Source organism: Gymnoscopelus braueri (assembly GCF_963280865.1).
Source record: "Gymnoscopelus braueri genome assembly, chromosome: 9".
Classification (NCBI taxonomy): domain Eukaryota; kingdom Metazoa; phylum Chordata; class Actinopteri; order Myctophiformes; family Myctophidae; genus Gymnoscopelus; species Gymnoscopelus braueri.
In genome coordinates, this window is record NC_137610.1 from 49,171,473 (window position 1) to 49,184,886 (window position 13,414).

The 13,414-nt window shown below is 41.0% G+C and overlaps 1 protein-coding gene across 1 annotated transcript in view; it reads left to right on the forward strand.

Annotated features, from left to right (window-relative positions):
- The window catches only part of cadps2 (Ca++-dependent secretion activator 2), a 342,906-nt gene that overhangs the window by 264,427 nt on the left and 65,065 nt on the right, over positions 1-13,414 (forward strand). The window contains 1 exon segment of the mRNA XM_080438413.1: positions 12,477-12,633. Within this exon segment, the coding sequence (XP_080294539.1) occupies positions 12,477-12,633 (157 nt within the window).

Here is a 13,414-nt window from a genome sequence, read left to right on the forward strand (position 1 = left end):
GAAGGAAAACATAAAAAAAAATGTTTTAATTATTCAATTTTTTTTCAAACACCTAGAAGTAAAAAATAAAAAATATATGTGAGCTTGTAGATCTGCTATTTTTGAGAACCACTGTTCTACATCCTTAGAGTTTTCTGAGAAACTTGCTATATATACAGTATATAGCTAAAATCTAAAATAGTAATGGAGTAAAATTCGAGGTGATTTGATCATCCTAGTAATTAGTCTGTAGCAGCTGGCTTTCTGCCTCAAATTATCATCCCCCCCCCCCCCCCCACTGAAGGCTTTGTCGCAATTAGTATTTCCTTTTTTTTTTCTCACAATAACAACTTAACTTCCTCACACTCCAGTAAGTATTTCCCTTTTGAAGTTCACATACTGTGTAAAGATGTTCTTGCTAGTCTTTTTTTTTCCTTCCCTGAAGGAATGTGTGGCAAATGACACTCCCTGCGTCAGCCCGCTTGATCATTTTATTATTAACCCATTAAGACCTGAGGCCCATTCTGCTAATGTTTTATAAATCTTAACAGTCTTCTGAAAAAAACGTACGTTGCTAAATATCAGTGGTGCTCAAACTTTTTAATGTCAAGGACCCCCAAATGTATTTGGCCGCCGAACCCCATCTCAAAAACATTTTGTTCCAGGGACCCCCATGGAGCAAAGATTTGAGTTAAAAATGTTCGCTTTAAAAAGCTGGCGGGGGGAGTGTAGCGCCCAGGATCACTTAGACAATTGGCACTGGGTGAAAAAGAATTGCAAAATCGTGGGATAAAAAAAAATAGCAGATCTACAATTCGTGCCACGCTATGAGCTTGTATATCTGCTATTTTTGAATAGCCAAAGTATAAAATAATAGTTAAAATCAAAAAATGACACAGGCGCTTTTCCCGGTTTTAACGGGTTAAGGTTTTTCGTGATTATCTTTGTGCGAGTTAGTTAGCTTAGCGCTGCTAAAGTGTCAGGCGACAAACGTCAAGTGCTATAAGCTGGCGTATAGTCGTGTCACCGGCAAAAGCGGAGCGATGACAACAACACCCACGGTCCATATGTCTAAAAGTCAGCCGTTCGTCAGCCACATTGTGAAACTGATCAATCAGCAAAGGCGCCGTAATGTCCTCCAACACGCTGTAATCAGCCTTAAGTGGCAGCGTGGCTTCAGGCATCTGTTCTCGGAGCTATTAACCCCTTAAGACCGGGAGAGCGTCTTTTGTGTCATTTTTAGATTTTGGCTATTATATACTGTACTGTATATATATACTGTATCACACATTGGTTCTCAAAGTGGGGGTCCTGGGGGAGGGGTTCCAGGGGGTCCCCAGATAAAGTAGTAATATAGCGATCATTTTAACCACGTTAAGTATTATTTTATACTTTTTAAATAGCAGATCTACAAGCGCATAGCGTGTCACTTCGTGCCGTGCTATGCGCTTGTAGATCTGCTATTTTTGCAAATTTGTGCAAATCTTTGAATAAATACATATAACATTTTTAACTAAAATCTTTGCTTCTTGGGGGGGGTCCCTGGAAGACAATAATTTGAGATGGGGGCCCGCGGCCAAATACATATAATTTTGGGGGTACTTGACATGGAAAACATTTGAGAACCACTGTTATAGCAACATACGTTTATTTATTTTTTGTCTTCAGAAAACTGTTTAGGATTTTTAGAAGACATCTTTTAGAATCAGCCTATCAGGTCTTCATGGGTTAATAAACACTTGAGTTCCGTGGCTGTCATGATGGCAGATGAGCTGAGGCCCCCCTCCAGAGGTTGAAATGTAAAGGAATCAATGGCAACCCCTACGCAAACTGTCACAGTTGAAGGTTTTTTTTTTTGCATTGAATTATAATTGTTTACAATTACTGGGTAAAGTACGATATCACATAACAATCCTGTCCGTACTTTCACTTTGTGTCGCCGTTCCATCACACAGAGAAGGTGTCAGTGTGCATGATGTGTGTGTGCACTGCCATTGTTTTCTGACCGTCTGTCACTCTCCCTTTTTTTGATATTTAACGTGAAAAGGGAAGAGAGGTAAGTTTGTTTTACTGTGTGACAGCTCGCAACTTTGTGTGTGTGTGTGTGTGTGTGTGCAACCGTTTGCCGTTGTGTTGTGAGTGTTGGTGAAATATACTTGTCTGTCAGCCATTTTAACCCATTCAATCCGGGAACGCATCTTGTGTCATTTTAAGATCTCTTTGGCTATTAAAAGATATCAGATATACAAGCTCATAGCGCGGCACAGAGTGCCGTGCTATGAGCTCGTAGATCTGCTTTTTTTTTTTTAATCATGATTTTTTTTGGCAAATCTTTGAATATATATATTTTTAAACCAAACGTTTGTAACTCAAATCTTTGCTTTTGAGGGGGGGGGGGTCCCTGGAACAGCATATTTTGAGATGAGGGTCCACGGCCCAGATGCATATCTAAAAATGTTTTCTAAATCCTAACAGTATGTTGCTATATCAGTGGTGCTCCAACTTTTCCATGTCAAGGACCCCCAAAATGATATGTATTTGGCCGTGGACCCCCATCTCAAAATGTGTTGTTCCACGGACCCCCCAGAAGCACAGTTGGAGTTAAAGATGTTCACTTTAAAACATAGTCAAAGATTTGCACAAATGTTCTAGATTTTAAAAAAAATCACACCCAGTGTGAAGTGGGCGGTGTCTTGCTAGCTAATCACAATACTGAATGGAGTCAACCAATCATGTACAAAAAATAAATACATTTATTGAAACACTCTTTATGATGGAAGAAACCATAACTTAAAAAAAAACATAATTTTTAAGTTATGGTTTCTCATATAGGGCTATGCACATGTGTCATGTGACACTGGCCAATCACAGTCCTGAATAGACTGTGATTGGCCAATCACGGTGCAGGGTTAGGCGGGGTACATTTTTGGCCAATCACAGCGCAGGATTTGTTGTACAAATATCCAAACCTCACTTATAGGGGCGGTTTCACCGCCCAAAAATCACACCCAGTGTGAAGTGGGCGGTGTGGTCATCACAGTGGTCATCATAGTGATGGAAGCTCACTTCCAAAAAAAATGATTTTTGGAAGTGCATAATCCTATTTATAGGTTATTAATGTCATCATGTGTCTCGCTAGCCAATCACAGTGCTGAATAGAGTCAGCCAATCACAGTACAGCTAGGGGTCTACTAATGAGCCAATCACAATGCAGGAAACTAATACTAATGAGGTGTCCCAACCCCACTTATAGGGGCGGCTACACCGCCCAAAAAAAATAGCAGATCTACAAGCTCATAGCGCGGCACTCTGCTATTTTTTAATAGCCAAAGAAATCTTAAAATGACACAGATGCGTTCCCGGACTTAATGGATTAACCTTCGTAAGCTTTGCATTGTGCATCGTTGCCCCTTCATCATCGTTTTCTTGAATTGACACCCTGCTTCTTCATAATACTACTGCGTCACACAAAAGGAGCAGAAATAGCAGATCTACAAGCTCGAAATAAGCGACGCGTTTTGAGCTTGTAGATTAGCTTCTTTTTGTTTTGCCGTTATTGAATTTGAATCCTGAAAAGTAACAGTTTTGGAGATTTCCACCCGACATCATCAACGATTTGCTCATACAGTTAATGGGTAAGGTGATGCTATAACCAGTAGGGGCGTGGGAAAACACCCCTGTTGGGCGATTCAGAATCGATTCTCATTTTACAAAATTTGTTTTCTTTTCTTTTTTTCTCCTATTTTTGGTATTTTATTTTGTAAAATTTGGGGATCTTGGATTTACCTTTGTGTGTTTACATTATTATCAGTTGATAAAACCTTTACAATTATAAAAGCTATGTAAATGTACTCTGCTTTCATACCAGCAGACTGGAGTAGATCCTGAAATCCTATATGTTTTGAATCGAGAATGGTTTGTTTTGAAAAAAATCGGAATCGTGACCCCAAGAATCGGAATCGAATCGTGAGATAGCAGACGATTCACAGCCCTAATAACCAGTCCTTAATAATCTGAGTTCTCAACTTAACTCATGATTGAAAGGGATTTCATTCTCATACTTTATTCATTTTTAACATAATGCAACGCATCGCATTATGTGTATGCGAGTTCTATCACATTACAAAGAGTAAAATAACCACCAGGCATGAAGCAATCGGTATAGAGTCACGTTCTCCCTTTTGTCTTCAGCCTCGCCTCAGCAGCAACAAAGCACGTTCTCCTGCCTGTGTGCGTACAGGCTTCTCCTGAAGGGGTTAATACATCTAAAATGTAATTATACTGTAGGGGCCAGACCACACGAAAAGTGCCTCAAAAGTAATCAGCACGATTTTAGAAAATCAATCTTAACCCTTTTAGACCGGGAACGCATCTGTGTTTTATTTTTATTTATTTTTTGGCTATTCAAAAATAGCAGATATACAAGCTCATAGCGCGGCTATGAGCTTATAGATATGCTAGTTTGATTAAAACAGAAGTGAAAATGTGTGCAAATCTTTGAATATATATATATACATTTTTAACTCAAGTCTTTGCTCCTGTGGGAAAAACATTTGTTGCTTGTTGTTCTCAAACTTTTTCATGTATTTGGCCGCGGACCCCATCTCAAAATGTGTTGTTCCAGGGACCCCCCAGAAGCAAAGATTTGAGTAAAAATGTTTTGCTTTAAATATGTATATATTCAAAGATTTGCACAGATGCATTCCCGGTTTGAATGGGTTAAAACGGACCAGTTTAGGGAAGTTAAAATAGCAATATGTTGTCTTCTCCTGGTTTTGGTTAAAGGTCTATAGCAGCAGTGTTCTGTACAATTTGGAGCCTCTTAGAGAGTTTTTGGCTCAGGTTAACCTAGGTGTCAACTCAAAATGTATCTAGTCTTGGGGGATGTTACTGAGGGAAAAAAATGTCTGAACAAGTTTGTTTAAATCTGATTTCAGTGATAAATCTGGGTGGGATGAAATAAGACTGAATTTGAGCATCTAAGTGATCTGAGCCACAAAATAGGTTCCAATTAGACAATAATGCTAAAAGAATAACCTAAGGGCTTGTGTCCATTGTGGTCCAGTTTTGTCAGTGATATTGAAGGAAGTTATTTAAAGCCTCACTATGTCACTTATTTTAAATGAATGAAATGTAATTGTATCCAATCTGTATGGTAGAGTATGTTAATACAAGATAACTTATACAATTGGGGTGGTTGTATTTTGCCTCCCTGCTCTTCTATCGAGAAATTTAGATTAGGTCAAAGGTCATGTCTCACCTAGACACAGGATCTGACACAAATTAAATGTATTCCCCTGACCTGATGGTCAAGATTCAATTTAGCAAGCCGGCAGGCTCTATTAGCTCAATGGTCAAAATTCCAGCACTTGAGCAGGAAACCGGCTTCAAATCCAGGGTAGGGTTAGAGGAATGTTACATGTAGTGCAGCTTTAATATATGCTACACAGTTAAAGCTGTAATCTGTATTACGTTGTATGTCTGCTGTCACACTCTCCCGTGCAACAATGTCCGAACTACAATAAAGATGGCGGCACCAATCTGGTGCGCGGTCTGTTTCAAGCACCTTTTATTTAGGAAGGGGAAACATGGCCGCCATTTGATGCAAAACGTCTGTAAATCTATTGATAAGATGAATACGATCAGTGGTGTCAAATGCTGCACTCAACGTCCCAAACAAAGCAAATGTGGAGAATTCACCAAGATGTGTCAAGATGCATTAAAAGATTGTTTGTTTACTCCAATAAAGTCTGGGTTACTGTGCCGCTGTCGAAATCTTTCAAATATACTATCATAGTCTTTTCACGGCTGCCAAAAGTTGTAACCATTTTTAGACAGTCTTTTCCAGTCTTTTAACCCATTAAGACCGGGAACGCATCTGTGTTACCACTTTAACCATTATTTTATACTTTGGTATTCGAAAATTGCAGATCTACAAGCTCATAGCGCGGCACCGAGTGCCACGCTATGAGCTTGTAGATCTGCTATTTTAGAAAAATTGTGAAAATGTGTGCAAATCTTTGAATATATTATATATTTTAAAGCGAACATTTTTAACTCAAATCTTTGCTTCTGGGGATTCTACAAATCTCTTCTAAATCCTAACATATGTTGCTAAATCAGTGGTTCTCAAACTTTTTCATGTCAAGGACCCCCAAAATGATATGTATTTGGCCGCCGACCCCCATCTCAAAATATGTTGTTCCAGGGACCCCCCAGAAGCAAAGATTTGAGTTACAAATGTTCGCTTTAAATATATATATATTAAAAGATTCGCACACATTTTCATCATTTTTCAAAAATAGCAGATCTACAAGCTCATAGCGCGGCACTCCTTGCCGCGCTATGAGCTTGTAGATCTGCTATTTTTGAATAGCCCAAAGTATAAAATACGGATAAAGTGGTTACGCGGATGCGTTCCCGGTTTAAATGGGTTAATAATAAGTCGGCCTAAAGTGAAAACCTAGCGTTACTCTGAATCTTCAGCCCTATAGAGCTGAGAACCGACCAACCGACCTCCTGTAAACATGTTTCTGTTGAGGAAAAAATACATTGTTCGACACCCACTGCACCGCGTTGTGTGCACATTCATTGCCGACAAACTGTACAGAAGAACATACTGTAGCATGTAGCATGTTTCTTTGGAGGAAGAATTTCTATTGAAAATGCCTCCCTTCTGTGTTTAGCGATAACAAACAAACCTTGATATTGATCACAAAGGGCCCCGCTTTCCCCACAAAGGCATTCCCTCGGTCGGATTCCGTGTGAGCCCAGCGCATGTCTTCTCCCTTTCACGACTAGGAATCAACAAGAAGTCATTCATTAACCCTTTCAGACCGGGAACGCGGTTTATTTGGGCTATTCAAAAATAGCAGATGTACAAGCTCGTAGATCTGCTATGTTTTGGAAAAATCGTGGAAACTTTGTGCAAATCTTTGAACATACGTTTTAAAGCGAACAGTTTTAACTCCGATCTGTGCTTCTGGGGGTCCCTGGAACATCATATTTTGAGATGGGGGGTCCGCGGCCAAATACTAATAATTTTGGGTGCTCCTTGACATGGAAAAGTTTGAGAACCACTCATATAGCAACATACGTTTTTCAGAAAACTGTTAGGATTTAGAAGACATTTGTAGAATTCCCAGAAGCAAAGATTTGAGTTACAAATGTTTGCTCTAACAATATATATACGTTCAAAGAATTGCAAAAATGTTCACGATTAAAAAAATAATAGCACATCTACAAGCTCTTAGCGCGGCAGTTCTTATAGCCGCGCTAAGAGCTTGCAGATCTGCTATTTTTGAATAGCCAAAGAAGTCTTAAAAATGACACAATGATTCTTTCCCGGCCTCAATGGGTTAAAAACACATTTATCTGACATTGGCTAGAAAGTAATTTTTTTTCAAGAGAGACATTACAGTACAGTAAGAGAGGCCCACATGTCCTTCGTATCACAATATCTTGTATTAGGCCTTTACAAGTCCATCGCATTGTTTCCTTTGTCGTATGCAAAAAAAAGGGGAAAAGAAGCCCCGACCCCCGGCTGGATTTTTTGCGTGCAATCATTTTTTTTTATTTGAAAACAGCTTTGAGACACTGTGTGAATAAACCTGGAGGCTTTTGTGAGACGAATGAGACGAGTGGCGATGGCTATTTCGTTCTCTCTCTCTCTCTCTGTCTCTTTATCCCATTAACCCATTAAGACCGGGAACGCGTCATTTTTAGATTTCTTTGGCTATTCAAAAATAGCAGATCTACAGGCTCATAGCGCTATGAGCCTGTAGATCTGCTATTTTTGAAAAATCTTGTGTGCAAATCTACGCTAGCAGTCCGGGCCGTGTATATATATATATATCTGCTATTTTTGAATAGCCAACGACGCACACAAATCTCAAAATGACACAATCAGGATTCTCTCCCGGTTTTAATGGGTTAATTCCACTTTGCTTTCTGTGATCGATTTTTCCAATTCGTCCTTCCTCATTTCCCTTTGAATATACAGCTTTTCTCTCTCTCTCTCTCTCTCTCTCTCTCTCTCTCTCTCTCTCTCTCTCTCTCTGTCTTTCTCTATGTCTCTCTCTCTCTCATATTCACCCAGGGCTGATGGCTGCCTTTTGTGAGTGAGACTCCATTGCTTAGACTTACTTACTGGAGGCCTGTATGAGTGAATAAAACGTGCTGAAGGAGTGGCAGAGCGAGAGAGTTGGGCGAACCAGTAGCGTGTGGCTCTGTTTAACCCGCTAAAACCGGGAACGCGTTCCGTGTCATTTTTAAGATTTCGTTGGGCTATTCAAAAAATAGCAGATCTACAAGCTCGTGGCGCGGCACCGAGTGCAGCGCTACGAGCTTGTAGATCTGCTATTTTTGAAAAATCGTGAACATCTTTGAATATATATATTTTTTTTTAAAGCGAACATTTGTAACTCAAATCTTTGCTTCTGGGGGGTCCCTGGAACAACATATTTGCTTCTGGGGGGCTACATGGAACAACATATTTTGAGATGGGGGTCGGCGGCCAAATACATATCATTTTGGGGGGTCCTTGGCATGAAAAAGTTTGAGAACCACTGATGTAGCAACATAGGATTAGTTAGAAGACATTTTGTAGAATCGGCTCACTCAGGTCTTAATGGGTTAATGGTATTTATTTATTGGCACAGTGAACCCAAAGGGCACCTTTTTGAAAAGTATGACGAGACCCTCCCCACAAGGCCATGTGTGTTACTGTAGCCTCAGACCCCCCCCCTCTCTCTCTCTCTCTCTCTCTCTCTCTCTGTCTCTCTCTATCTCTCTCCCCTCACATAAACGCCACACATTCAACAAATAGTGACCCTACTCAATCTGCTGGCGATTCACAAGCCTTGTTGCACTTTTCAGTCGCCTCCGTTGCTGATCAGAGTTATTGAGTGTCGGAATAACCTCTCTCAAATGGAAGACCAGGCAATCAGGATGCTCTTTAGACCGTACAGCATAGTTCAAAAACTGTGTGTGTGTGTGTGTGTGTGTGTGTGTGTGTGTGTGTGTGTGTGTGTGTGTGTGTGTGTGTGTGTGTGTGTGTGTGTGTGTGTGTGTGTGTGTGTGTGTGTGTGCGCGTGTGCGCGCGCGGGTATAAAAACCGCATGCTATTAAAAAAGCGCCGCACTGCTCTGACAGGTATATGACATTGACCTCGGTCAGTTATGAACCACTTTAAACCTGGCGTCTCTATTTTGAGCATTATAGGTGTTTTTAGAATTATGTCCTTTGGCACACCTACGAACGGACAGGTGCGTCGGAGTATGAATGCTGAATATGGAAGGAGAAGGGAGTCCCCCGCACACTGTCTTCACTTATAAAGAAGTTTATTTAGGATGCAACGTTTGGGCCCGTTTGGACCTTCATCAGGCATGATGCCTGATGAAGGTCCAAGTGGCCGAAACGTTGCGGAGCATTATAGCTTATTATCTACAGGGGGGGCGGGGGGCAGCGGATGCCACTCCCATGTGGCTTCTTCTTCTGTGGAGCTGTGTTGTGAGTTGTGGGCTTGCGGCTGTGGCTCAGGAGGTTAGTGCAGGAAAAGGTTAGTTCGAATCCCGGCTCCTCCTCCTGTCCACATGTCGAAGTGTCCTTGGGCAAGACACTGAACCCTACATCACCTCCAATGAGTCGGTCGGCGCTAGCTTGCCACCATTGGTGTGTGAATGTGGGAAAGGTGAGGACGCTGGCGTTGACTATTCGGCGCTTCACCTCCCAATGCCCCCCCCTGTATGAATGAATGAACCATCGTAAAGCACTTTGAGTCTGAGTTTGAGTACTTAGAAAAGTGCCATAAAAATGCAATTCATCTTACTATTATTACTAGGAGTTGTTTGCCTCTCTGGGGGCAATGCATCATGCACACACGGTGGGCTGAATGTGTTTACAACTTAAGACCTGGGTATGCTTCGCAGCTACAAAGTGTCACTGTTTTCTTGACCTTGACCTTGATGAATACATCCTAGGTATTTGCAGTATAGAGGTGACATTTTCATGCCAAAGCACCTTGAATGGCATACGTACATACTGTATACTGTACACAACGGCATCTCTAGCTGAAGGATGCACAACATGCTGATGGACACAGTGTACTTGTGTCAGGTCAAAGCCTTTTATTTACATGATTGTGTGTAGAAATACTAGACCTCTTTGGTGTGTAGAGAGGTGGAATATACATTAACACGTTAAAGGGATAGTTCACCCCTAAAATGGCTTTTTTTCTATGGATTAGTCACCCCATGGAGACTTGAATTCATGGATATTTAATAGTTTTTGTCGCATTCCTAAGCCAATAATTTGATGACCGGCAGCGGTATCGGTAGGAGACACAAAGAGTCTCCTTTGTGTCTCCTACCGGAACCGCTCCTACCGGAACCGCTGTCCGCTGGTCATCACATTATTGTCTTAGGAATGCGACAAAAACTAAAAAATATCCATGAATTCAAGTCTCCATGGGGTGACTAATCCATAGAATTTTGGGTGAACTATCCCTTTTAAAGGGGAATTTTGGATCTGACGTTCATAGTGACAGCACAGAGTGCCGCGCCATGAGCTTGTAGATCTGCTATTTTTGAAAAATCGTGAACATCTTTGAATATATATATATATTTTTTTAAGCGAACATTTGTAACTCTAATCTTGGCTTCTGGGGGGAACAAAATATTGTACAAATGTTCGCTTTAAAAACATATATTTAAAGATTTGCGCACATTTTCACGAAAAAATTAATAAAGTAGATCTACAAGCTCTGCCGCGCTATGAGCTTCTATATTTGCTATTTTTGAATAGCCAAATAAATCAAAAAAATGACAGAGATGCCTCCCCCGGATTGAACGGGTTAATGGATCAAGACCGTTTCTTTGCTGTGAGAGTGGATCTGCGCCTCCGTCATTTCTTGAACATACTGGCAGTTAGTTGAACACCCGTTGTAGTCCATGTTTGTGCTGTAATCAATTAGTGGTGATGAAAATCCTTTCCTTGTATAAACGTCTCTCTGCTGAAACTGTCGCCTGTTATTCCTGCCGTCAAGGTCTCTTTCCCTTTGTGCAGCCACAGACACCCATCTGGCCCGTTCTCCGGTTCATCCTGACGTCTTCCGACATCTTTTGTTTCCTTCATCTTTTCATGGCTGTCCTTGTTCCCTCGTCGTCTCTCTTGTTCACTTTCTGTCATAATTCATCCACTTTTTGTGGCATGTTGATGTTTTCAAATGCAATGTTTTATTATTATTATTATTGTTGTTGTCGTTGTTAACCCTTTAAGACCGGGAACGCATCTGTGTCTTTCTTTGGATTTCTTTGGCTATTCAAAAATAGTAGATCTACAAGCTTGTAGATCTGCTATTTTTTTTTAAATCGTGGAAAATGAGTGCAAATCTTTTTTTTTTACTCAAATCTTTGCTTCTGGGGATTCTACGAATGTTTTCCAAATTCGTTTTTTTGAAAAATATTTTTCTATATCAGTGGTTCTCAAACTTTATCATAATTGTCAAGGGCCCCCAAAATTACATGTATTTGACCACGGACCCCCCATCTCAAAATATTTGGTCCAGGAACCCCCCGCTAGCAAAGATTTGAGTTAAAAATGTCGAGCCGCGAGCTTGTAAATCTGCTATTTTTGAATAGCCAAAGAAATCTTAAAATGACACAGATGCGTTCCCGGTCTTAATGGGTTAATAGACATTTTCTCCTGTGACATGAGAACGGAATGGCATAGACTGGCATACCCGCCGATACCGATATCAGCATTTTAGGCAGTATATCGGCAGCTTTTCCACTGTTAATAACTAGAAAGAACTCTAGTTATTAACAGTGGTGTAAAGTAACTAAGTACATTTACTTAAGTACTGTACTTGAGTACACTTTTGAGGATTTTTTACTTTACCGGAGTGTTTCCATTTGTCAGTACTTTTGCTTCTACTCCACTACATCTCCGAGGCAAATATTGTACGTTTTACTCCACTACAATTATTTTTGATAACTTTAGTTAGTAGTTACTTTGTAGATTTTGATTATTATTACTCAACATACATGAGTCACTTCAGCCCTATGCATACTTAGGCTATTTGAAAATATGTTATTCATTTGGAAACTTGTGAACTGGAACATTCTGCAAAATTAGTACTTTTACTTTCAGTACTTAAGTATATTTTAATGCGAATACTTTTGTACTTTTGCTCACGTGGTATTGGTACTGTTTACCTAACCCATTAAATCTGGGAACGCATCTGTGTCATTTTAGATTTTAGCTATAACCATTGTTTTATACTTTGGCTATTTTTGAGTTACAAATGTTTGCTTTTAAAAATATCAATTTTTTTCCTCAAAATAGCAGATCTACAAGCTTGTATTTCTGCTATTTTTGAATAGCCAAAAGAAATCTAAAGTGACACAGATGCGTTCCCGGTTTTAATGGTAAAAAATGTGAGTAATTCCTCCTCCACCACTGGTTTATTAATCCTCATAATCTCTGTGTTGTCTCAGGCGTTCTCGTGGTGGGCAGAGATGATGGGCGACCACGCCGAGACCTTCCTGTCTCTCTACCGAGCGGACATGGACGGCGCGCTGCAGGTGCAGCCGGTGGACTCGTGGGACAGCTTCCCCCTGTTCCAGCTGCTCAACAACTTCCTGAGAACTGACCGTAAGTCTACCACTGCGGCCCACCCGAGCGCTCGAGAGAGAGAGAGAGGGAGAATTTAAGTCCCTGCCCACCACCACCACGGAGGTTGTGGGTTCGAATGCACCGTAGTGCATCCGGCTTTGACGGCACGGGCGTATACGAATACGATAGGCTCTCTGCACAGCAGCCATATTATCACTTCCTTCACAGGTGTTACCAATGATACTAATGAAGGCTCTGTTCCATTTAGTGTAGCACAGTGGTTCTCAGACTTTTTAATTTCCACGACCACCATAACTCTTGAAAGTGTACAAATGGAAGGAAGGTTCCATTTGTACACTCTCAGAGTTACATACCCGTAAGGTGACATTTGGAACCCCCTCAAGTAACCCTGAGGGTCCCTGGACCCCAATTTGAGACCCACTGGTGTAGCAGAGTGTTTCCAGTGAGCCAACATGCACAACATCAGCACCCTGACTCTGTTTGACCAGAATGGAGCCTTCATTAGTATCATTGGCAACACCTGTGAATTTCTTCACAATATGGCTGCTGTGCATATGAGCCTATTGGCCCGTGTTTGGAGGAGGATAGCCTGAAAGAGCGAGCCCTATCGATGGTCTTGAAGGGCGGATCCAAACCCAGGCGGTTGGATTCCAGCGCCGCTTCCTATTGCTTCACCAATCTATTTCCCCGCCGTGTGCCAGGGAGCCCCGCACCAGATTTGTGTTGTAAGAATGTTTCAAAAAATCTTCCAAATTGTTCACATTTTATTTCAAGATTTTCTTTTAAATAGCAGATCTAC